This window comes from Acipenser ruthenus, chromosome 5 (assembly GCF_902713425.1).
Source record: "Acipenser ruthenus chromosome 5, fAciRut3.2 maternal haplotype, whole genome shotgun sequence".
NCBI classification, from domain to species: domain Eukaryota; kingdom Metazoa; phylum Chordata; class Actinopteri; order Acipenseriformes; family Acipenseridae; genus Acipenser; species Acipenser ruthenus.
In genome coordinates this window covers 3,537,582-3,562,533 of record NC_081193.1, presented here as the reverse complement: position 1 = coordinate 3,562,533, position 24,952 = coordinate 3,537,582, and the positions used below count along the sequence as shown (strand labels likewise).

General features: G+C 38.8%; 1 protein-coding gene across 5 annotated transcripts in view; it reads left to right on the top strand.

Annotated features, from left to right (window-relative positions):
• The window catches only part of LOC117970043 (interphotoreceptor matrix proteoglycan 1), a 58,290-nt gene that overhangs the window by 12,149 nt on the left and 21,189 nt on the right, over positions 1–24,952 (top strand). For 4 of the 5 annotated variants that reach the window (XM_059023536.1, XM_059023541.1, XM_059023538.1 and 1 more), the window contains 11 exons: positions 873–1,039; positions 7,707–7,741; positions 8,705–8,763; positions 10,724–10,821; positions 11,789–11,938; positions 12,376–12,434; positions 13,085–13,105; positions 16,133–16,365; positions 17,073–17,122; positions 19,044–19,767; positions 21,626–22,572. In XM_059023536.1, the coding sequence (XP_058879519.1) occupies positions 873–1,039; positions 7,707–7,741; positions 8,705–8,763; positions 10,724–10,821; positions 11,789–11,938; positions 12,376–12,434; positions 13,085–13,105; positions 16,133–16,365; positions 17,073–17,122; positions 19,044–19,767; positions 21,626–22,572 (2,543 nt within the window). The remainder of the gene's footprint in view (positions 1–872; positions 1,040–7,706; positions 7,742–8,704; positions 8,764–10,723; positions 10,822–11,788; positions 11,939–12,375; positions 12,435–13,084; positions 13,106–16,132; positions 16,366–17,072; positions 17,123–19,043; positions 19,768–21,625; positions 22,573–24,952) is intronic. The other variant, XM_059023537.1, reaches the window with a different exon arrangement.

Below are 24,952 nucleotides of genomic sequence, written 5' to 3'. Positions count from 1 at the left end.
ACTGATTATATAAGGAACTGTTTGACTTAGTGTATTTTGAGCTTTCTTTGCGGTTGCTTGCAGAGTCTGTGTTACTTTGTTGAATGCTCCAGTCTGCAGACTAATAAAATGTGAGTTGCTCCGACTTGTCTCTGTCTCAATCGTTCTCTCGGTACGGGACCGGTGCCTGCTCGGTTGTATGCAGAAAATTCCACCACACACGACCCCTTGGTTAACGATTGCAAACACTCCTCCAATCCGTGGCTGCCACATCGTTTCCCTTCCGGGTCGATGATTTAGTATAGCGTAGCTCCACCACCTTTCTAGATGGCCGACTTCCGCCTAACCCTGGGAATGAATTGTCGGGCCATCCAGTCCAAAGTATCTTGTTGCGATTTTCTGGAGAGTAGTGCTTGTAACATGGAACATTACAGCTTTGAAGTAGGCAAAAATGCAGACTCTTCAACCGAACAGTGCCCTTGTGCTTAGTTTAACTGTTACCGAGTTCATGAACAGTGCCCTTGTGCTTAGTTTAACTGTTACCAAACAGTGCCCTTGTGCTTAGTTTAACTGTTACCGAGTTCATGAACAGTGCCCTTGTGCTTAGTTTAACTATTACCGAGTTCATGAACAGTGCCCTTGTGCTTAGTTTAACTGTTACCAAGTTCATGAACAGTGCCCTTGTGCTTAGTTTAACTGTTACCAAGTTCATGAACAGTGCCCTTGTGCTTAGTTTAACTGTTACCGATTTCATGAACAGTGCCCTTGTGCTTAGTTTAACTGTTACCGAACAGTGACCTTGTGCTTAGTTTAACTGTTACCGAGTTCATGAACAGTGCCCTTGTGCTTAGTTTAACTATTACCGAGTTCATGAACAGTGCTCTTGTGCTTAGTTTGCCAGGAAGCCGTGTGGGAAGCCTTTCGGATATTTCTGGACCGAATTCCAGAGACGACAGAGTACCAGAGCTGGGTGAATACCTGCCAGCAAGACTCCCTGTGCATCACTGACATTGCGAAGAACTTCAGCAGCTCACCAGAACATGTTGATATGGTTCTAAGGGTAAGGTCCTGTTCTACTACTCTGGAATACATGTTGGACTTCATAAACGCCCCACATGTCTGCTACATACTCAGCTTTTGGTGGTTTTGAAACTGTGTAATACAAACCAAGCTGATTTAGTACAGTGTATCTTATTGCAAGTAATATATATATATATATATATATATATATATATATATATATATATATATATATAGTAACCGTCCGCACTCACGGTCATTCGTTTTCACCTAGAAAAATGACCCAGCACACAGAAATTGATTTTTATGCGCTGACATGATATTTTTTAATAAACAAAATAAACAAAACAAAACAAACATCTAGCTCCTTCGAAGCACTGACTACACACTTGTCAGGAACCTTGTCTAGATAAGATGTATATATAGATATATATATATATATATATATATATATATATATATATATATATATATATATATATATATATATATATATTCTCATCAGACCATAGAATCTTCTTCCACTTGGTCTCAGAGTCTCCCACATGCCTTCTGGCAAACTCTAGCCGAGATTTGATGTGAGTTTTTTTTTTCAACAATGGCTTTCTTTTTGCCACTCTCCCATAAAGGCCAGTTTTGTGAAGCACCCGGGCTATTGTTGCCGTATGCAGTGTCTCCCAGCTCAGCCATGGAAGACTGTAACTCCTTTAGAGTTGCCATAGACCTCTTGGTGGCCTCCCTGACTAGTGCCCTTCTCGCCCGGATACTCAGTTTTTGAGGACGGCCTGTTCTAGACACATTCACAGTTGCGCCATATTCTCTCCATTTCTTAATAATGGACTTTACTGTGCTCAGGGGGATATTCAATGCCTTGGAAATGTTCTTATATTCTACCCCTGATTGGTGCTTTTGAAGAACCTTAGTCCGGATTTGCTTTGAATGTTCCTTCGTCTTCTAACCAACTGTGGGACCTCCCAGAGACCGGTGTATTTAACCTGAAATCATGTGAAACACCTTAATTGCACACAGGTGGACATTCAACTAATTATGTGACTTCCAAAGACAATTGGTTGCACCAGAGGTTATTTAGGTGTGTCATAGCAAAGGGGGTGAATAATTATGCAATCAATTATTTTCTGTTTTATATTTGTAATTAATTTAGAACAATTTGTAGATTTTATTTTTCACTTTGACATTATGGACTTTTTTGTGTTGATCAGTGGACTCCTAATTAAATCCATTTTGATTTTATGTTGTAACACAATAAAAATGTGGAAAAGTCCAAGGGGGTGATTACTTTTGAGAGCCACTGTATATATAATCTATATATATATAGTGGTAAAGTGGGGTAAGTTTGCCACATGCAGGACCGTCTTGTGTAAAAACAGCACTCCAACGGCGTATCACAACATCACCGCGAGTCCAAGACCGTGCCGACATCACCATGGGTACCATTAGCGTGCCGGCCATTACAGCAACTGCCCGTAACAGTGCTACGACATCACCGAGATGGACATTACAGCGCAGACCATTACAGTGACTGCCCATAACAGCGATACGACATCAACATGCCAAACTACAATTCCCAGAAGACTCTGCGAAGTTCACAAACGCTTCACTTACCAGCAACTCTCCCCACCCACCTAGCATTGTCAGTAAGACTCGTATTGTACGATTACAAAGTAGCAGCCCCCCATCCCATTTCTCAGAGCGTCCATTTCTCAAGGAAGAAATAAACAGTGGTTGTTGTTACTGCTATTTTGACCCCAAAACTGCCTTTGGTGTGTTTCTTTTGTCCACCACTGCCGCAATATGTATAAACATTTGTTTGCCCATTTGGCAGGGCACCTAAAAATGTAATCCTGTAAGCTGCTGGAGAATAGATTTATACTGTGTGTGTGTGTGCGTATACAGTGGTCGTCCAAAGTTTACAAACCCTAATTTATGGAAGTGTAACACCCTACATTTAAAGTTGAATACATGTATATAGTACATTCCTATAAACACCCCTATTTATTTATGGTAAATATATGTAGATGGTACATTACTAAAATCTCCATATTCTTCTGTTTTCTAATATAAAAATAAGTTCCAAAACAAAAAACTGCCAGTTCAGCTTGTTACAGTTATGTAAGGCTTTGTTTGTGTTGTGCTCTTGTAGCGCTGAATAAATATATTTTCAAAGAAACAAGAAATCACCATTTAATGTGTGTTACAGAAGCATACATTGGGATACTTTTGACAAACAACTGTGGATATTGGCCAATTGCATTATACGCTGAACCCTTGAGGGTGGAAGACTCACTCAAATAAAGATATGAATGCACAATTAAATAATAATAATAATAATAATAATAATAACTTCTGCTTGGAACTCAGATACAGGGGAATGGGGAAGAGCTGCAAGTCTCACGCTGTCACTGGAAGAATTGGATGAAGCTTGCACCTTTGACAATTGAAAAATATTAGCAGACGTAAAGATCTGTGATGTATTTGTACGGGTCTTTAATAGACCCTTTTATTAAACATAGTTTACAGACCCTGATTAGCAGTAGTACTAGAAAAAAAATTAAAATAATAATAATAATAATAATAATAATAATAATAATAATAATAATAATAATAATAATAAAAACACCAAACATGCCCAGCAAGTACATAAAGGGGAATGATCTGACTACAACCTTTTAATTTCAAACAACAAAAGCAAACTCGTTCTGGAGAAAAGCATCATGCTAGAAAGTAAACTGTGGGTTTAGTACGGATACGACAGGGCAGAGAAGCAAGGACAACAATATAAAGTTAAACTCTTTACTTAAAAAACAAATCTGTACAAGATATACATTAAAAAAAAATCCAAACACGTCATGTCCTTGTATCGGTCCCCAGTCCCAATCCCGGATGTCCTGTGGAGGAGTAATCAAATACAAATATATATATCCAAGCACGTGCTGAATATCATTCTGCAACAAGTGAAAAACTAAAAAAAATGCTTGTGGAAACACGCTTTTATTGCATGGAGGTTTTACTCATCGTAAAGAAAAAGAAAATCTCACTGCATCATACTGGAAGTGCACAGAGTATGATGCTTTTAACTGTCGTGGCCGGGCTATGGTGGAATTTGGTCATATCGCCAATGTGCATAAGGTGTACAACCACGCCCCTAACATGGCTAAAATCCTGGCATGGCAGGTGCTAAACAGCATTAAGGAAAGAGCCTGTGCAACACAGGAAAGCACCCAGCAAGTCCTCTCCTCAGGTTTAGAGAGAGTGTGACGGGCTGTGCAAGGACAGCTGCCCTCGGCCCGCGCCCTGAAGCGGCTAATTCAGAAGGAACATAGTCGCCGTGAGCAAGCTCCCCCAGTCCCTGCCAATCTGCTGGAGCTAGTGATTCCACAAAAGTACATGACAACTACAAATGGTCGTCCTTTCCTACTGTTTGACAGTGGCTCAGAAGTTGACCGTATCCTCATTTTCTCAACAGAAAGAAATTTAGAATATATGGCTCAGTCCACAAACTGGTACGTGGATGGGACTTTTAAAACCTCACCTCCGCTGTTCATGCAGTTACACACTGTACATGGAGTTCGGCAGAGTAATGCCACTGCTCCGCTCACTCCACTGGCTCCCGATCACCGCTCGCACCCAGTTCAAGACTCTTGTACTAGCCTACAGATGCCTTGACCAGTCTGCACCCAGCTACCTCCAGACCCTCATCTCTCCCTACACGCCCACTCGACCTCTCCGCTCCTCCTACACCAGAAGACTGGCTCTACCTCCTCTACGCTCCCCTGTCTCTAGAGCCCGCTCCTTCTCCACCCTCGCCCCGCAGTGGTGGGATGACCTTCCAACAGGTGTCAGGACTGCCCAGTCCCTGACCACCTTCCGGCACCTCCTCAAGACTCACCTCTTCAGACAGCACCTGTAGAACTCCTCTTTTTTCCCTCTGGACACTTATCACTCTTCCTTAAATGCGCTTTACTTGCTCTGCCCCCTATTTTACTGCATTTAATCCTGTACTTATTCCAGTATGTATTTATTTATTTATAATTTTGGCATAGAATATCCTCCATATAAAACTGATGTACACAACTTTAATTGCTTAAACAGATTCATAATAGATGGTCATGGGGTTACTGAAATAAGTATTTGCATAATTTATTTACCAGTCTAGTTATGATGGAGCTGTATGGGAACAATGAAAAAAAAACTATAGTCTTTTGCAATCAGAAAATCAATCAAGTCGGTCTCCATGTTTGCTCAGTTGATTGTGCTGGGAAACCTCCCAAAGCTGTCCTAGCTCCGTCTACGTAGACCGTGATGTCTGGCGCAGACTCCTGACTGCAAGGCAGACTTTTTAGGAGTAACGCGAAAGCAGCCACCAGCTGCGCTCATCGGTGTTTACCATGAATAGCTCTGCAATACGAATGCCTGACAGCTGCATCCTTTTACGAGGCTAATGAGTTGACTCTGTGGTGAACCTCGCTCTGACTGCGTCGTGTGTACGAGTTCCTGGTAGGTGGCACTTTTGTGAACTTCGCAGAGTCTTCTGGGAATTGTAGTTCGGCGTGGTGATGTCGTAGCGCTGTTATGGGCAGTCACTGTAATGGCCCCCACGTTGATGTCGTAGCACTGTTATGGGCAGTCTCTGTAATGGCCCTGCAGTGATGTCGTAGTGCTGTTATGGGCAGTCGCTGTAATGGCTGGCGCGGTAATGGACCCCGAGGTGATGTCATAGCGCTGTTATGGGCAGTCTCTGTAATGGCCCCCGCGGTGATGTCGTAGTGCTGTTATGGGCAGTCGCTGTAATGGCCCCCGCGGTGATGTCGTAGCGCTGTTATGGGCAGTCTCTTAATGGCCCCCGCAGTGATGTCGTAGCGCTGTTATGGGCAGTCTCTGTAATGGCCCCCGCGGTGATGTTGTAGCGCTGTTATGGGCAGTCGCTGTAATGGCCCCTGCAGTGATGTCGTAGTGCTGTTATGGGCAGTCGCTGTAATGGCTGGCGCGGTAATGGACCCCGAGGTGATGTCGTAGCGCTGTTATGGGCAGTCACTGTAATGGCCCCTGCGGTGATGTCGTAGCGCTGTTATGGGCAGTCACTGTAATAGACCCCGCGGTGATGTTGTAGCGCTGTTATGGGCAGTCGCTGTAATGGCCCCTGCAGTGATGTCGTAGTGCTGTTATGGGCAGTTGCTGTAATGGCCGGCGCAGTAATGGCCCCCGCGGTGATGTCGTAGTGCTGTTATGGGCAGTTGCTGTAATGGCCCCCGCAGTGATGTCGTAGTGCTGTTATGGGCAGTCTCTGTAATAGACCCCGCGGTGATGTCGTAGCGCTGTTATGGGCAGTTGCTGTAATGGCCGGTGCAGTAATGGCACCCACGGTGATGTCGTAGTGCTGTTATGGGCAGTCTCTGTAATGGACCCCGCGGTGATGTCGTAGCGCTGTTATGGGCAGTTGCTGTAATGGCCGGTGCAGTAATGGCACCCACGGTGATGTCGTAGTGCTGTTATGGGCAGTCTCTGTAATGGACCCCGCGGTGATGTCGTAGCGCTGTTATGGGCAGTTGCTGTAATGGCCCCCGCAGTAATGGCACCCACGGTGATGTCGTAGTGCTGTTATGGGCAGTTGCTGTAATGGCCGGCGCAGTAATGGCACCCACGGTGATGTCGTAGTGCTGTTATGGGCAGTCGCGGTGATGTTGTAGCGCTGTTATGGGCAGTCACTGTACTGGCCCCCGTGGTGATGTCAGCATGGTCTTGGACTCGCTGTTATGTCATGTAACCCTCCAACAGCATAGGTAGGTTTTCAAACAGGGCAGGCCTGTATATTTATTTGTTTACAAAATAAATCTAAATAAACAAAGCAAAATCTAACTCCTTTCAGGAGTGCTAACTAAAACTTCATCAAGTTCCTTAACTATCACCAGACAGCTAAACTGTTTACCGGTACCCAAAACACATACTTTTTGAGCAAATACCTTTCTTTCTCACAACACTCCACTTCTTAAACCAACTTCCTGGTGATCACCCCCTTAATGAAACTGCAGGCTGTCTTTTTATAGTCTGTGGCTGTTCCCAATTGACACCAATTATCTTGTTTGGGAGCAGCCACATTCTCACATTTTTTTGGCAGGGACAGGAATTAACCCCGTCCCTGCCAACCACCACCAAAACACACAAACCACCCACACTTTGGTTACAGGTAGAGCTCAGCTCTGCCACTATATATATATATATATATATATCAAAGCTATAAAATTTAAAATTTGCGTTTACTCCACAATCCCTGTCATGTGTGCTAGTTAAGCTGTGCACAGTGAATTCCTAATAGAGAACAGTTATGTAGAAGTATCTTAACCACATTGAAAATGGATAGGGATTCAATGTACTGCACACTCCAAATTGAGGCAAATAAGACATTTTGGTGGCTAGGAGCCATTTCCTTTAGAGGTATTCAAAAATAAACTATTTATTGAAATGACCTAACTAAAAGATACCTCATATACTTTTACTGTGCATAGTTTAATGATTTACCGTGTACTTAAGATTTTCAGGTCACGACTAATTACTTAAAGAGATATTTCAAAAAAGGCTGATCCCTGGAGCCAGTGTTACACATTAATACATTTTAGTATTACAAGAGTTATATAAAGTGTTAATTGCTGAAATTAAGTTTTGAACTGTGATTTTTGTTTTCTTTTTCACAGAGAGTTACTTTCAGGGAAGAAAATCTCCAAGAAAGGTAAACAAAGAAACATTTTCCTTCTCTAATGGCTCCTGTTAAAATTTAGCGTTGTGTGCCATCATTCAGACTGGGACATGTGATCTAAGGAGAAATTTTTGCCCATTTTGAAGGATGGTATTTTGTGTTTTTGGACTTTCGATTCCTCCCTGCCTCTTCTAATGACCTATGTGTGAGGTGAAACATCCTTGCAAACCCAAAAATGATCAATAATGATCTATATGGGTTAGCTCTTCAGGGTGCAATGAGAACAAAGGAAATAAAAAACATAACTTTCTGACCTTTACAAAAGTTTACAGAAACAGCACAGCCCCCTGGACAAAACATAGAATCAACAATTTCTAGCACGGTGCAGCTTGGCAGTTTCTATGAAACACTGAGATTTGTGAAACTTTAAAATAAAAAAAGTCTCTGGGTAAATACCTTAGACTGCAGTTAAAATATGACTGTATATAAAGTGAACCTCTTCTATGCCTGAATATTTGTCTTTCAAAATATTTGCTTTTGTAATTTGTGATTAATGCATATGCCAGTAGTATTGGTTTCAAATATTATTATTATTATTAATTTCTTAGCAGACACCCTTATCCAGGGCGACTTACAATTGTTACAAGATTTCACATTATACAGATATCACATTATTTTTACATACAATTACCCATTTATACAGTTGGGTTTTTACTGGAGCAATCTAGGTAAAGTACCTTGCTCAAGGGTACAACAGCAGTGTCCCCCATTGGGGATTGAACCCACAACCCTCCGGTCAAGAGTCCAGAGCCCTAACCACTACTCCACACTGCTGCCCAGAAAGAAAATAGAAAAGAAAGAAAAAATTGAACTGACATGGATTTAGCTAATTGTCTGTTTCCATTCAAACCCGATGGAGAATATGTGTATTTGATATATAACTACGGTATAGTGTCACTTAACATATTCCTTCCAAACTTCTGCTTTTGTCTTTAGGGAGGTGAGGAATACTGAAAAGCCTACAGTGACACAAGCAACTCCAGAACCCACGAGAGGTATGATGTTAGACTGTAAGGTATTTGTTAAATGTAAAACTATAGATTTAGGATTTTGACTGTAATGTTTTGAAGTGATTCCTATCACTTTTGAGAATAGCATAACACACTTAGAACCATGTAAGCAGGAGAGTAGAGAAACAGAGCTGCATTATGGGTTAGTGAATAGAGAGAAATGGACAAAAACAAGCTGCATTATGGGTTAGTGAATAGAGAGAAATGGACAAAAACAAGCTGCATTATGGGGTAGTGAATAGAGAGAAATGGACAAAAACAAGCTGCATTATGGGTTAGTGAATAGAGAGAAATGGACAAAAACAAGCTGCATTATGGGTTAGTGAATACAGAGAAATGGACAAAAACAAGCTGCATTATGGGGTAGTGAATACAGAGAAATGGACAAAAACAAGCTGCATTATGGGTTAGTGAATAGAGAGAAATGGACAAAAACAAGCTGCATTATGGGGTAGTGAATACAGAGAAATGGACAAAAACAAGCTGCATTATGGGGTAGTGAATACAGAGAAATTGACAAAAACAAGCTGCATTATGGGTTAGTGAATACAGAGAAATGGACAAAAACAAGCTGCATTATGGGTTAGTGAATACAGAGAAATTGACAAAAACAAGCTGCATTATGGGTTAGTGAATACAGAGAAATGGACAAAAACAAGCTGCATTATAGGGTAGTGAATACAGAGAAATGGACAAAAACAAGCTGCATTATGGGTTAGTGAATAGAGAGAAATGGACAAAAACAAGCTGCATTATGGGGTAGTGAATACAGAGAAATGGACAAAAACAAGCTGCATTATGGGGTAGTGAATACAGAGAAATTGACAAAAACAAGCTGCATTATGGGTTAGTGAATACAGAGAAATGGACAAAAACAAGCTGCATTATGGGGTAGTGAATACAGAGAAATTGACAAAAACAAGCTGCATTATGGGTTAGTGAATACAGAGAAATGGACAAAAACAAGCTGCATTATGGGGTAGTGAATACAGAGAAATGGACAAAAACAAGCTGCATTATGGGGTAGTGAATACAGAGAAATTGACAAAAACAAGCTGCATTATGGGTTAGTGAATACAGAGAAATGGACAAAAACAAGCTGCATTATGGGTTAGTGAATACAGAGAAATGGACAAAAACAAGCTGCATTATGGGTTAGTGAATACAGAGAAATTGACAAAAACAAGCTGCATTATGGGTTAGTGAATACAGAGAAATGGACAAAAACAAGCTGCATTATGGGTTAGTGAATACAGAGAAATGGACAAAAACAAGCTGCATTATGGGGTAGTGAATACAGAGAAATGGACAAAAACAAGCTGCATTATGGGTTAGTGAATAGAGAGAAATGGACAAAAACAAGCTGCATTATGGGGTAGTGAATACAGAGAAATGGACAAAAACAAGCTGCATTATGGGGTAGTGAATACAGAGAAATTGACAAAAACAAGCTGCATTATGGGTTAGTGAATACAGAGAAATGGACAAAAACAAGCTGCATTATGGGTTAGTGAATACAGAGAAATTGACAAAAACAAGCTGCATTATGGGTTAGTGAATACAGAGAAATGGACAAAAACAAGCTGCATTATGGGTTAGTGAATAGAGAGAAATGGACAAAAACAAGCTGCATTATGGGGTAGTGAATACAGAGAAATGGACAAAAACAAGCTGCATTATGGGTTAGTGAATACAGAGAAATGGACAAAAACAAGCTGCATTATGGGTTAGTGAATACAGAGAAATGGACAAAAAGGTCAAGTATTCCCTAGACAATGTAAGCATAATAAACTATGTGCTAATTAAACATTACAGACAAGTTAGGCTATAATTTTATTATTAACCATTTCAATTGAAATCACAGATTAATTCATATTAGTTAGTGACATGATAGTAGCTTTTGTGACAGTTCACAAGGGAAGATTTTAATACATTTTGTATTTAGCTTCTGTGGAAGCCGTTACTGCTTCAGCTCCAGACGTGTCAACTCCTGCTGATACCCTGCCTAATGAAATTGTGAACGGCACAATGGTCTCAGAGGAGGTAAGGCTTCTGACTCACACCAGCTTCACTTGTACAAATAATCAGATAATAGAAGACAGATGCATTACAAATACTCTATTGCAGTTATCATATTGGTCCAGCATGTGTGTGTATGGTTTGTGCCAACAGTAATGAGAAACAAAAACCCAGTTTCTAGCCTTTGATTATGTGCATCAGCCCATCTATGGTCGTCCAGTTCCTGATTGATCTTAAAACTGTTAAGTCCCAATGATTCAGTATCACTAACATGGCTTGGCAACCCATTCCATACCCTCACCACCCTCTACATTCTCTGTGTATAGAAGTGTTTTCCCACTTAATTTCCTTTGACCTTTGTGCAATGCTTTAATTATTGGCTACTGTTAACTGTCAACTCCTTTTAAGATGATCAAGTTCACCCTAACTCTTCTTTCTTTTAGGATAAATAGATTCAGCTCCCCAGTATCTTTAAAGCTAATTTGCTTTCTAGTGATCTGTTTAGATTGCAGGAGAGCAATTTAGGGCAAGGAATGCATGTAAAGGCACTCCCAGTCCGAAGCCCAGTCCTTAGACACCGCTACTAACCTTAGTGTCAGTATGCAATGGTATATGGTAGGTGGAGCGGGAGCCTGTTACTCCAGATGTCCTGTCCCCTCTGCAGAATAAACAGTCTGACAGGACAGGTTTGCGGGACCATTCTGTTCTTTGCCTGGGCTGCTTCTAGGAAAGCGTCTGTTAAAGAATATCACTAAAGCAAACCACAGAGCTGAGTAAGGGTTAGCATCCATAATGAGAGAATTCAGTAGAATTGAATTATACAAAAGAATATAATAACAAGAGGTTACATGAAAAGGAATTCAATTGTACACCCAAACCTTTCTTCCATCTTTAACATCATTTTATACAAAGAGGTCATGCCAGGGGTGGCTGCACATCACAAAAACTGTCATGTTTCTCTTTCGGAATTTCCATTTTCATGGTGATTTAGGACTTGGACCTTACTAATGCGGTGCCTGAAGAGGCAGTGGAACAGGTTGTAGAGTTCAGTATCACTCTCACCGATCAAGACTACAGTGAGATACTGAGCAATCCCAGCACCCCTCAGTACCAGGACCTTGCCAGAAGCTTCAAAGGCCAGGTCAGTACCCGTGTGACACATGGAGTCATTATGATGACTTTTTCTTAGCTTATACTGTAAATTACCTCACAAGGCTTCTGCAGTATTGGTTACAGAAATGCATAACACAACTAAATATGTTGCATGCTTTGTGCTGTGCACGACTCTTTGTAAAATGGTATATCCATCTGCTGTGGAATGTAGATAACCAGCCTTCTATTGGCAACACAGTGCAGAATTTAATTAGTTCCTACTAGCCATTGACTAGCTCCTGGCATGAGGTCATAAATGAGCTGAATGTGTTAAAGGCTCTCATTCTGTTACTGGGGGTTCTAGTAGGGTCATGATTTCAGTGGGATTTGAATGATGTTCTAAGTTAGAACCCCCATAGTAACACTATGACGACAAGAACACCGTTTACATCTATGAATTAACTTGTTGAGGCTTCTGTTTTGCAGATGATGCATGTTTTTGACAGACTTCCTGGATTTAAAGGAATTCGAGTGTTAAGATTTGGGTAGGTAAATACAAGCACTCTCACTTAGTTCAGTGCTGTAAAAGGAATGAAAAGAGGGGCTTACATTTTTCATCCAACAGAGAATACTTATCCACAGGCACGTTCAGACTCCCTCTCTGAGTTATACTGCTTGTATCAAATACATAACTTTAAAGTGCTTTTAAAAGGTGTGACTCACTTCCCTTCGAGATGTCAGTCAGTGTCTTCATATTTGATGCCTGTGCTCCTGACACAGTCATTTCTATGGGAAGCAGAGGTGATCTTAGTTCTGACCTATGCATTGTATCGCTTTTAATTAATGTATGCTTTGATTCTAGATATATAGTAGAAAGTCAAACAAAATGATCCACTATAACCTTGTTAAGAATATATATATTTTCCAAAGTGTGCAGCTATTTTAGTGCTATGTCTGCTATTCTTATATTCATCTCCTCAGGACTGAGAAAAGCCTTTTTACATGATTCTGGGCATGAGCTCATGGGATAGAGTTTCTTCAGATTATTCAGATAAAAAAATTGCTTAAACGCTCCTGGTGGGGAGTAATTAATATTCATTTTTTAAATAAATGTTTTGATAATTATTAGCGCAGTACCTGCTGTCAAATGACTGTGTTTGTGTCTCTTCTTCACTTTGTGTTTCCTGAAATAAAGGCGAATAAGTGACCATGCTGGGTAATATGATTAGAATTATAGAATTGTGTTGAATATTAGTATAACAAAAAACACCCCTTTCCTAAAGAATGCTTCAGTTGTCCTTTTAAATATATATATATATATATATATATATATATATATATATATATATATATATATATATATATATATATATATATACAGACGTGCTCAAATTTGTTGGTACCCTTACAGCTCATTGAAATAATGCTTCATTCCTCCGGAAAAGTGATGAAATTAAAAGCTATTTTATCATGTATACTTGCATGCCTTTGGTATGTCATAGAATAAAGCAAAGAAGCCGTGAAAAGAGATGAATTATTGCTTATTCTACAAAGATATTCTAAAATGGCCTGGACACATTTGTTGGTACCCCTTAGAAAAGATAATAAATAATTGGATTATAGTGATATTTCAAACTAATTAGTTTCTTTAATTAGTATCACACATGTCTTCAATCTTGTAATCAGTCATTCAGACTATTTAAATGGAGAAAAGTAGTCACTGTGCTGTTTGGTATCATTGTGTGCACCACACTGAACATGGACCAGAGAAAGCAAAGGAGAGAGTTGTCTGAGGAGATCAGAAAGAAAATAATAGACAAGCATGGTAAAGGTAAAGGCTACAAGACCATCTCCAAGCAGCTTGATGTTCCTGTGACAACAGTTGCAAATATTATTAAGAAGTTTAAGGTCCATGGAACTGTAGCCAACCTCCCTGGGCGCGGCCGCAAGAGGAAAATCGACCCCAGAGTGAACAGAAGGATAGTGCGAATGGTAGGAAAAGAACCAAGGATAACTGCCCAAGAGATACAAGCTGAATTCCAAGGTGAAGGTACGTCAGTTTCTGATTGCACCATCCGTCGCTTTTTGAGCGAAAGTGGGCTCCATGGAAGAAGACCCAGGAGGACTCCACTTTTGAAAGAAAAACATAAAAAAGCCAGACTGGAATTTGCTAAAATGCATATTGACAAGCCACAATCCTTCTGGGAGAATGTCCTTTGGACAGATGAGTCAAAACTGGAGCTTTTTGGCAAGTCATATCAGCTCTATGTTCACAGACTAAAAAATGAAGCTTTCAAAGAAAAGAACACCATACCTACAGTGAAACATGGAGGAGGCTCGGTTATGTTTTGGGGCTGCTTTGCTGTGCCTGGCACAGGGTGCCTTGAATCTGTGCAGGGCACAATGAAATCTCAAGACTATCAAGGCATTCTGGAGCGAAATGTACTGCCCAGTGTCAGAAAGCTCTGTCTCAGTCGCAGGTCATGGGTCCTCCAACAGGATAATGACCCAAAACACACAGCTAAAAGCACCCAAGAATGGATAAGAACAAAACATTGGACTATTCTGAAGTGGCCTTCTATGAGTCCTGATCTGAATCCTATCGAACATCTATGGAAAGAGCTGAAACTTGCAGTCTGGAGAAGGCACCCATCAAACCTGAGACAGCTGGAGCAGTTTGCTCAGGAAGAGTGGGCCAAACTACCTGTTAACAGGTGCAGAAGTCTCATTGAGAGCTACAGAAAACGTTTGATTGCAGTGATTGCCTCTAAAGGTTGTGCAACAAAATATTAGCTTAGCGGTCCCATCATTTTTGTCCATGCCATTTTCATTTGTTTTCTTATTTGCAATATTATGTTAATTAAAAAATCAATAGCAAAGTCTGATTTCTATTAAATATGGAATAAACAATGGTGGATACCAATTACTTTTGTCACTTTCAAGTTATTTCAGAGAAAATTGTGCATTCTTAGTTTTTTGTGGAGGGGTACCAACAAATTTGAGCACGTCTGTATATATATATATATATATATATATATATATATATATATATATATATATATATATACACACACATACGTTGTGTGTAGGATCTCTTATTATAAGAGATGTCATCTTGTGCAGAATGGGTTTAAGCTGTGCAAAATGATTTATGTTATAATAAGAGACACCCTACACGTGATATATGAAATTATTATAAATCACAAACAATAAAGACTGGATTCAGGAGCCGCTGTAAGAGTAAGTAGAGGGGTTCCGAATATAGAGTTAAATGTCCCCAGGTGTTGCTACATCTATTTAAATAACGGACCTGTAATTTTTCTTTTCATTGTTAATATCCTGACAACTTTTTACACTTCCAACATCAAAGTCTGTTTCAAAGCTCTTTTCAAAATGGCCACTCTAGTGCACTGATGGGGTAAGGATTATGTTCGTTATGTTTTTGGAACCCCGCTACTTACTCTTCAAGCATAGCACTGCTATTTCCTTTTGTACTAGACAATCTTTAACAGTGATTGGTTGATTTCCATACATGATTTATAATAATAAACAAAAGAACAACTAACTGTGGGGCACCTGGTAATTGACTGTTGTCAGTGACAAGCTATTACATGTTAAATTAAAAAACACAACTATTCTGAGCTCAACAGAAAATGGCATGCATGCTTTTTAATAATCACTGATTCAGCTAAACCAGTTATTACCAGGTGTTCGTAATGGAAGCCAGTAGTTAGTGTTTACACAGTGTGAGAATGACTGCTGAGAAGCAGGGATTCCAGTATCTATGGCTCAGAAACCCATAGATACATTTTGTGTGTTTAAAAGTGGTATCAGTCAGTTACTACAGCATTACCTTTAACACATTTTTAGTGTATTCTCTGTAATTGTTGGAATTGTATACTGGCATAAAAAAACCAGTAATTGGATTCAGCCGAATGATGATGTTATTACTAAATAAACATTTCCAAAGCCTTTATATTGAGTTTTTAAAATTTTTTTAATTTAAGCTAATTAACATGTGGCATCTAAGATATAGGTCTCCAAAAAGTAGCCATGGCTTGTGAGCTGTATTATTTGTATAAATATGTTTAAATCTGCAGTGCTGTCCTGTACTTTACAGGATGCTTATTCTGCAAAGATTTCTGTTTACAAACTGCTTTTATCTTTAAGGGGTTTCTGCTGTACTTAAGCAGTGCTGCTTGGGGTTTTTCTTACCTGTTGTGGATGTGCTTTCATTTTTCAGATCTAGCAGTGTTGCAGTCCACTATGCTGTGGTCTTTGAAAAAGGCGATGCAAACATGAACATTGATTCTAATAAAGTTGAAAGCGAGAAAGGGCCTTTTGGTTCTGAGTTGCAGCCGGATGACAAGCCACCCGGTGTATACACTGTGTCCACCCTTCAGGATCTGGTGGACAAGGCCCTGCACGATGAGAAAGCACTTCAGATGGACTTCGCTTCACTTAGATTCCAGGAAGGTAAGACATGGGTTGTTTTAGGGTTTTTTTTTTTTTGTCATCGTCAAGTATCATATCAATGACAATGCCTTTGTATCTCAAGATTTTCTAATTTTTAGAAGTCTCTGCTTTTCACTGCAAGTCTTTTTTGGTGCTGGAAATGGGTATTGGTATTGGTATACTTCATCCATGTTGTCAGAACCCCTGTCCTTATTACTGACCTGCCTGTTTGACCCCATTGAAGAGCTGTTTCTCACATTTACAATAATCCTCATGTTTCTCAGAGTCCCTTCCCACAAGAGTGGCTTCAGAGATATAAAAGCCTGGTTGCACTTGAGATTACACAGACATAACCATGTTATAAATGGATAACTATGTCTCCTGCTCTAATGTTACAACTGAATGATTGTATGTAAGTGGCCTGTACCCTGGTGTTACTATGTAATTACATCAGGTGACACATGTTCAGCAGGACCCATTGGTAATGACTCAGTTATTACAATTACTGTCCTGTGTCCTAAAGGCTACCACATTTTGTTTCCACACTAGATACCATTCTGGTACCACAGCATTGTATAGCTACTGGTATTAATACAATGATAAACAACAGCATTCCTTAGTATTACATACAAAAACATGTACATGTTGTAGAGAATACTGTTTTTAATATAAGCATAATTAATCTGCAACCTATCGTCCTTACATAATGTCCTTGTTTTCTGCTTTAGACAATATGAACCAAGCAGCTTTCACTTCAACATCAGCAACTACAGAAATAGTAAGTCATCCTAATAGTCTGCTTCCAATATCCTTTCTGTAAATAAGGAATACTGTTTTCATGAACCTGCTTGTGTTCCCTGGGGCGTTCTATAAGTGTTTCTGTTTTTCTGTCTGTCTTTACAGTATACAGTGATCTTTATAATTTTGCCCATAAAATCAGTCTGATTAAGGAAAATCTGTTCACAAATCTCAATAAAATGTTTCTACACAACAGATCCTTCACAACCTCTTGATTGACTCTACTAGAGCCCCCAGTCTAAGTATATGACTCCAAATGTATTTCAGCACTAAAGACATTCTAGTCAAAGCACTTGTCCTTGGATTTATTTAGTTTGTTTTAGTATTTACAAATGGAGCACTATTGAGTGTTTTTAAAGTTATGGATTTAAGTATCTACTGGTAGAAAACCAAACAATACAAAAAAACAAATACTAGTACAGCTATTGCCAAAGGTTTTGCATCACCTAGAATTTTAGGATTGAGACATGCTTTTAAACTATATGAACATAATTTAGATCTTTTATTTAACATAATGTAATCATATAAACTACAAAATTATATTGTAAAAGTATTTCATGTTAGATTTCGAAATGCCACATTTTTCAATTTTGACAGTTTTTTGTTTTGTATATGGAAAACTACAAAACCGTATGTACCGGATTCTGCCGAGTCAACACCCCGCTTTGAATGATCATCCCACCCCATCTTTTAGCTGAAAGTCACACTTTCATCATTCATTTCCAGTTTTTGATAACCACGTGCATAATGCCTGAGGGGGAATATCACGGCTCATGTGAATAGAAAACATGCTTTGTGCATTAATGATTCAGGGTTAGGGTTCGGGTTATCTTCGATTCAGATAACAAAGACGTGGAGTTCGGTGGTTTCGGATCAGATGATACAGACTCTGATTACAGATTGATTACACTTTCCTGTTACGCTGCAATCCATATTTTGAATTTTTTTATTCTTTTTTTTTTTTTTAGACAACTGACGCAGTCAGTCACCATTTTTAACATTTTAATACTATAATGCTACTTTGGATGTTGAAGATTTTGTGTTGTGTTTTCACACTGGCCACGGCAATTTCTTACTTCAGAGATCATGTAAAACCCTTTATTTTAGTGGACTGAAAATTTAGTTTATATATTTTTTAAATGTAGCGACTTTTAATGTTTTTCATCTACCAATATTTTTTCATGACGTGGGTTTGCACTGGACACTTCAGCTTTAAAGTTTTAATGTTTGTTTTGTGAAAAATATTTGAAATGACAAAACAGTGGACATACTGCAACAGCTTTGAATTGTATTTCACCAGTCATTAAATATGTTACTGCACTTCTTGATTCTTTAGCGTGACTGTGTGCTGTGCTCTACCTTTGAATTTTAACTGTAATCTATCTACATAGTATTAAAATTATTTGGTCTGCAATAATGCCTGTAATTTCGCCGCTGCCTGAGTCAACAACCCCATACACTTTTGCCTTAATGACAACTTTATGTCCCCTGGGCGTTGACTCGGCAGAATCCGATAATTCAATACATTAACGTAACATTATTCAACAGGTTTCATTTGACTTTATGAAGCAAAATGTGTTATTTCTATAGTGTGATGCAAAACCTTTGGCCATAGCTACAAGCCATGTTCTTTTGGTTAAAAACATGCAATGGTAAACACATTATCATGCAAGCAATCAGTAAAATGAAAAAAGAGTACCTATAAATCTTTTTGTTTTTAGGATAATGCTCTAAATGCAGAGCGCCCCTTGGAAGGTTTATTTACTGAATACAGTGTTAGCGCTCCCTTTGAAATGGAGAGTGTGCTCCATGAAGATTCAGATACTGGAGGGGGCTCAATGGTTATTGAAGAAATATCTTCTTTGCCCTTAATCACTATTACTCCATTTTTAATACCACAGGAACCACATTTCTTAAACGAGCTACCTGGTTCTTCGATAGACCCAGCTGTTGAAGCAGAACAGCCTGACCAGTCTATGGAAAGTGTTTCTAATGTGAAGCAGCTGGTGGATGAACATTTGGACCAGGAGGCCACTGTTGAACCTGTCACTGGAATCGTATTTACAGAGCCTGCCAGCAGTGCCATGCCTTCTGCTACACTGATAACAGCTGACGAATCAGAGTTCATTTACATTTATCAGTATGAGCCAACAAGCATGCCAGTCCTTACTACAACACAATCAGCCCCAATCCAAGAGGAGGACAAGGCTGAAACTGTGTTGATACAAGTAACAGACTCAACACTGGAAAGTTCTGTACCATCTTCAAGTGACTTGGACACCAGTGACTATATGGAAGACACTGTGTCTGAAACTAGCACACAAATGCTCCTTCCCACTACCAGCCAGGATCCCCCGTCTCAAGAAACAGTAACCGCTCATCCTTTAGTGGATGGTGATCACAAAGAGATGACAAACTTCACGAGACCTGTAACAACCGCCCTAACTCAACAACCACCTACTGAATTCATCACAAACTTTCAGCCAGAAGATACCAATGTGATATTGGAAGACGACAATAGCAACATCCATATAGGCCTTGGGGGGGAAATGGCTGATGTTGAAAACGATGTAGCTGTGCTTCCATTGTCAACATCGCAACCGAAGTCTGCTACCACTATAGCAGGTGAGACATTCTTATATTGCATCTTGGTCTGGCCATTGGGGATCTAGGATGTGCATTCTTTATTAAATGAACAGCAGGTAGTGGTTGTTAAGATGTGGTAGAGAGCAGCCTGAAACAAAAACGAACATGTTCATGCTTGAAAAGATTGGCAATGTAGTGATTATAGAGCAGGATCAATCAACACGTCACAGATCCCAATTTTATTTTTAAAAGAGTAATAATGATGTGTTCTATTTTAGGTGTTAGCTGCTGATTAGGGTTCTGCTGATTAGGGCTCTGGATATAGTTTTACATAACTCTTCTTTACTTGTGTTAATCAGGACCATCACTAATCTCATAAGAAAGGCTGCGTGACTTTATCACTCTGAACAGGGGGCCTGTTTACAAATGCTACTGAATGATGGAATGTCACTAAAAACTGGATAAGTTTACTGTATGATACCGAAAACACATCTATTCTTGTTTTGCAGCTAGCTATTTGTTTGTGCTGTACAGATAATGCTATTCTTTTAAAAACATAAAACAGCTCATTAGTCATGGACTGCATCTTGTTTATCAGGTGTAAAGACCTACCTGCTTACCCTTAATATTCAGGGACCAGTACAGCAGGCAATACATTCAAACTTGGGATTTACTAAGGTTTTGCTTAATTGAAAAGTTTGCCTCTGTTCAGACAAAACGAAGGTGGACTTTAATCCTTTAATAATAATATTTAATACTATTTTTGAAACTGTGTTTTTATTTCAGAGGCCTGTGACACGATATTGAGGTCACTAGGTTTTTTTTGGCAAGAAAGGAGTTTAAGTAGTGGTACAGCCAAATGAACTGTGGGTAGCTGAACCTATTTATTAAACCTTCTTACCCATGTGTAACATGTGGCTTGAACGTTGACATATTATTTAAAGTAAAGCCCAGTGCCTTTAGGGAAAAAAACTTATACAGAGCATCTATAATGTTCTTTAAATAATGTATATATATATATTAAAAAAATGGATTTCTATCCTACAGTATTTTGTTAATTATGTAAAAGAGTGCCATAGTGATAACATATTTTGCCATATTATACCAGTCCCAATGCATACTGGTCGATTGCAGTTGCATGGTACTGTACCATATCATTATGTCTTATCTTATCCATTGGGTCTTCTATTGTTTAGCTAGTTTTTAATACACTGACATTATTGTGGTATTCTAATATGTTTATATCAGCACCATTCTTATCAAGTAAAAATAACTCACTGTGTATAAAGTATGCAGTTCGTACCTATTATTAAGGACTTTTTCCAAAATTAGGTTTTTTTCTCTTTTATAACACGATTTTTGAGTTTTTAATGGGACCAGGTAAATCCAATATTAAATACATGACAGGATATGTAAGCAGATTTAGTTTAAAAAAAAAAAACTTGGGAAAAACTGAAATGCCTTGGGATTGAATAGTGTATGTCCAGAGGTAAGCAGGAACATAGTTTCAGGCACTTTAGCCTCTTTAAATTGCAAATCTCTCAGCCTCAGGACCACACATATAATACTGTGGAGACACATTTTAGGAGGCCCAAATATACAGAGTGTTGCAGATTAGGTATTCTGTATTGCAGAAACAATCCATGTTTTATTGTGTTTGCTCAAGGAAGAGATCAGGGTGCTTTGACACAGATTGTTTCGAATAACCCAAGTTTTACAGCTACACTTGGTAGCGCCCTCGTGGGTTGAACCATTGATTCTGTGAATGTGAAGGGCTAGAACTTTCTGCACTTTCTGGGAAATGCTTCTAATTAAATCTGAGCACATTGAACAGTGAAGCGTGGAAGAAGATATAGGCTGTTATAGAGTTTCTTATCATTTTTTTCTTATTTCAAAGATATTAAGATTGGAGAAGAAAAGGAACTGTCTGGAGACACTGAGACATTGGGTATACTGCCTGAAGGTGAAGAAACTCTGCTTCGACCTGATGAGAGCCCAGCAGCATCACCCACTCTTGAAACACAGACAGACCTGCATATTGTACAGGAGTCAGAAGATACAGACCTGGATATTGTACAGGAGTCAGAAGATACAGACCTGGATATTGTACAGGAGTCTGTTACAATGATTTCTCAAACAGAGGATCATCTTTTCTCTTCTGCTCCAGAAACTGTTTCCATGCATTTGTCGGTGAATGTAGGACCTTTTGAAGAATCTGTCACTGTTACCCCATTAACTATTGAAGTGTCAACTACACCTAGTGTTACAATCAACAATCCATCCACCACTGAATCAGTAATAACAGAATCCACATCGGAGTCCGTCACTGAATCCACTGGATCCCCAACAGTAGCCTTGCCTTTGACTGTCCAAACTGAAACCGCAGTGGATGTTGAAGAAATGACAGAGACTTCTGTCTTAAATGTAACCACAACCACGGTGGCTCCTGTCCTTACAGATCCCGGGTCTCCAGCACTGCAGCCAACAATGGCTGAACTAGTGACAGACACTTCACCTGTCATTACCGATGTGGATTTAGACTTTGAAGTAGGAGTCAAAGACATTGCTGCTGGGCTGGACAACATTGACGTGGTGAACACAGCAACTACTGATGAGCTTGAGTATGGCAGCGCATACACTTCTTTTACCAGAGACAATCCCTTTGAAGCCACAGCTTCTCCCCCCCTGAAATACTTGACCACACCGTCAATGACCATGACGAGCCAGGGCAAAGAGCTTGTGGTGTTCTTTAGCTTGCGAGTGACTAATGTGATGTTTTCAGATGACCTCTTCAATAAGAGCTCTCCTGAATACAGATCTTTGGAGAACACGTTCCTTGGAATGGTAAGTGAGTATGTTTTATTTGATTGGAGTTTGCTGTGTTTTATTAACCTCAGGGTTACTTCAGGGTTAATACTGTGGAAAAAAACATGCATTGTTATTGCAACTCTTTGTTGAGGAAGTCAGGGAAACCACACTACATAAATGTAGATTTAATTTTGCGATAGTGCCAGTCGATGAAGGCTCTACTGTGTGGTAGTCGAGCTATTAGAAAACTATATATATACTACTAATATTAATTTAATCAATTTAAGAATTAGTTCAGTTTCTTTCTCTAACTAAACAAAAAATATTTTAGACATTACAATATCCATTAAACTAAGAATATAAATGTTTAATTTATATAAAGGTTTTACTGCAATAAAAAACAAGAACTGTTAGGTTGGAATATTAGACAAATAAAGTGTAAACTGTACTCAATAATTTTAGTACACAAAAAAACTTAAGAAAAATAGCCTTGCCCTTATTTGCTTGTAAGCAGAGCAGTGCTAGATATGGAAGGTTCTTTCTGGCAGTCAAAGTGAGATTTACTTGTAGTCCGCAGTTTTGAATCCAAGGTCGTTCTATAATTAGAAAACCTTGTTGTAGAAGGGAGCATTCCATGAATTAGGGGAGTTGTGTCCAGTCACAGTTCTTATCTAATAAGTAGTGACTTTCTTTGGGAGAAAATGATTTCATGCAGTGAATTTGGAGAAGTGCTTACAATGGTGTTTCATATTAATCAAGATAATAGTCTTGGCAAGTAAACAAGGTGTGTGGAAAGCTTGGTCCAACCATGGTACAAGTTAATATAAGGATATTATATTTAGCATGTTTCATTATAGCTTGAATTTAAATGAAAATAACTGGACTTGCCACTGTATGCTTAGTGGTCTTATTCAAAGGCTTATGATAAACCCCTACACTCTTTGTCAAATACTTTGTTACCACACATTTGTATATGAAGTTAAACTGGCCCATTGACAACACACTGAAAAGGTAACATAATATGCGGCTAGGAGGGACATACATTTTTGGATTCAGCTAAATATAATCAAATAGAGCTGGTGTTACATATTAAAAACATCTCTCATATATACACATATACTTGTATTATATTATAGCAAGGATTCTGTGAACTTTGGTCCACCTGACTTTTTAGAAAAAGGAGGTGTTGGAAAAAGAAATCATGTTCCAATATTTTTTGGCAAGAAGTTATATCTAATCAGTTTTGTAAAAGAAGTTGACCAGATCCTTCTAGAATGTATCATTAACTTAAAGATAAGAAATGTCAAGGCCAAGTGATGATTAGATTTAATTGGGACTCCTGATGTATTCAATGGAGGGAAAATCCTATAAAAAACAAGATAAATCCCAGTCAAGTATCGTGCAACTTGATGCACTGAGGATCTCTGTTTGGTCATATTCACAAGTCTCTGCCTTTTGAAGACAGTTCTTACTTTTCAATATATCCTACACTACACTTCCATATACTGGAAGGTAAGCATATCTTTGACTACTCAATCCATTTTTAAGCATTTAATAAAGCAAAGGAGTACTGATACTACTCTGATTTGTTAAAACTTCAAATTAAATGAATCTATGTGATTTTCTCCAATTGTTTAAAAGTCATCTGTATATGTTGCATGCCACAGGGCAGCTCAGACAGTGCAGACACTCACAGGGCCAGTAGCATCGATACAATTCACAGTGGATCTGAGTCTGCAAATATGCTAGACTGTTTAAATACATGGATTTGTAAAATAGAAAGACATGTGGAAGACATGTCTTTGCAATGCACAGATTTAGTTTAAATTGGATTACATTTATAACATTTAAAAAAAAAATGCTTCATATGAATTAGATGTATTCACATTGCCTGATTTTTCAGTGGCAAATGCATTAATCCAATGTTGTATAATAACATTCTTTACAAATTATTAATGTGTAAAACATTGTTATTATGACTTTTTGACCCCTAAGAAATACTACTACAAATACTGCATAATGGGTATAATTATAATTTTGTAACAGACAAATAAATGCCCTTTAAAATGTGCTATAATACGTTACGTTTCTGTATAATATAAACAAAACCGATGGCCACCGGATAGGAACTGTAGTTGAATTTGGTGCGTAATAAAGCATTTTTAAATGTTTTGAAACTTTTTTTTTTATTTTGATTTCAGATATGTTTAAGTTATAATAACCTACTCGGGGTTTTGTTTGTTGAGATCTAAAGAAAACATTTGCGCACCCTACTTTATTACGCTGTCCAGAGACCCGCGCTTACAACTGTATTGTCATATTTTCTTTAAATTCTCAAATTAATAAATCGAAACCCAGATAGTAAAAAGAGACCCGGGCAGGGTCAGGTAATTTAAAACAGGGGTTTTACCCGGGT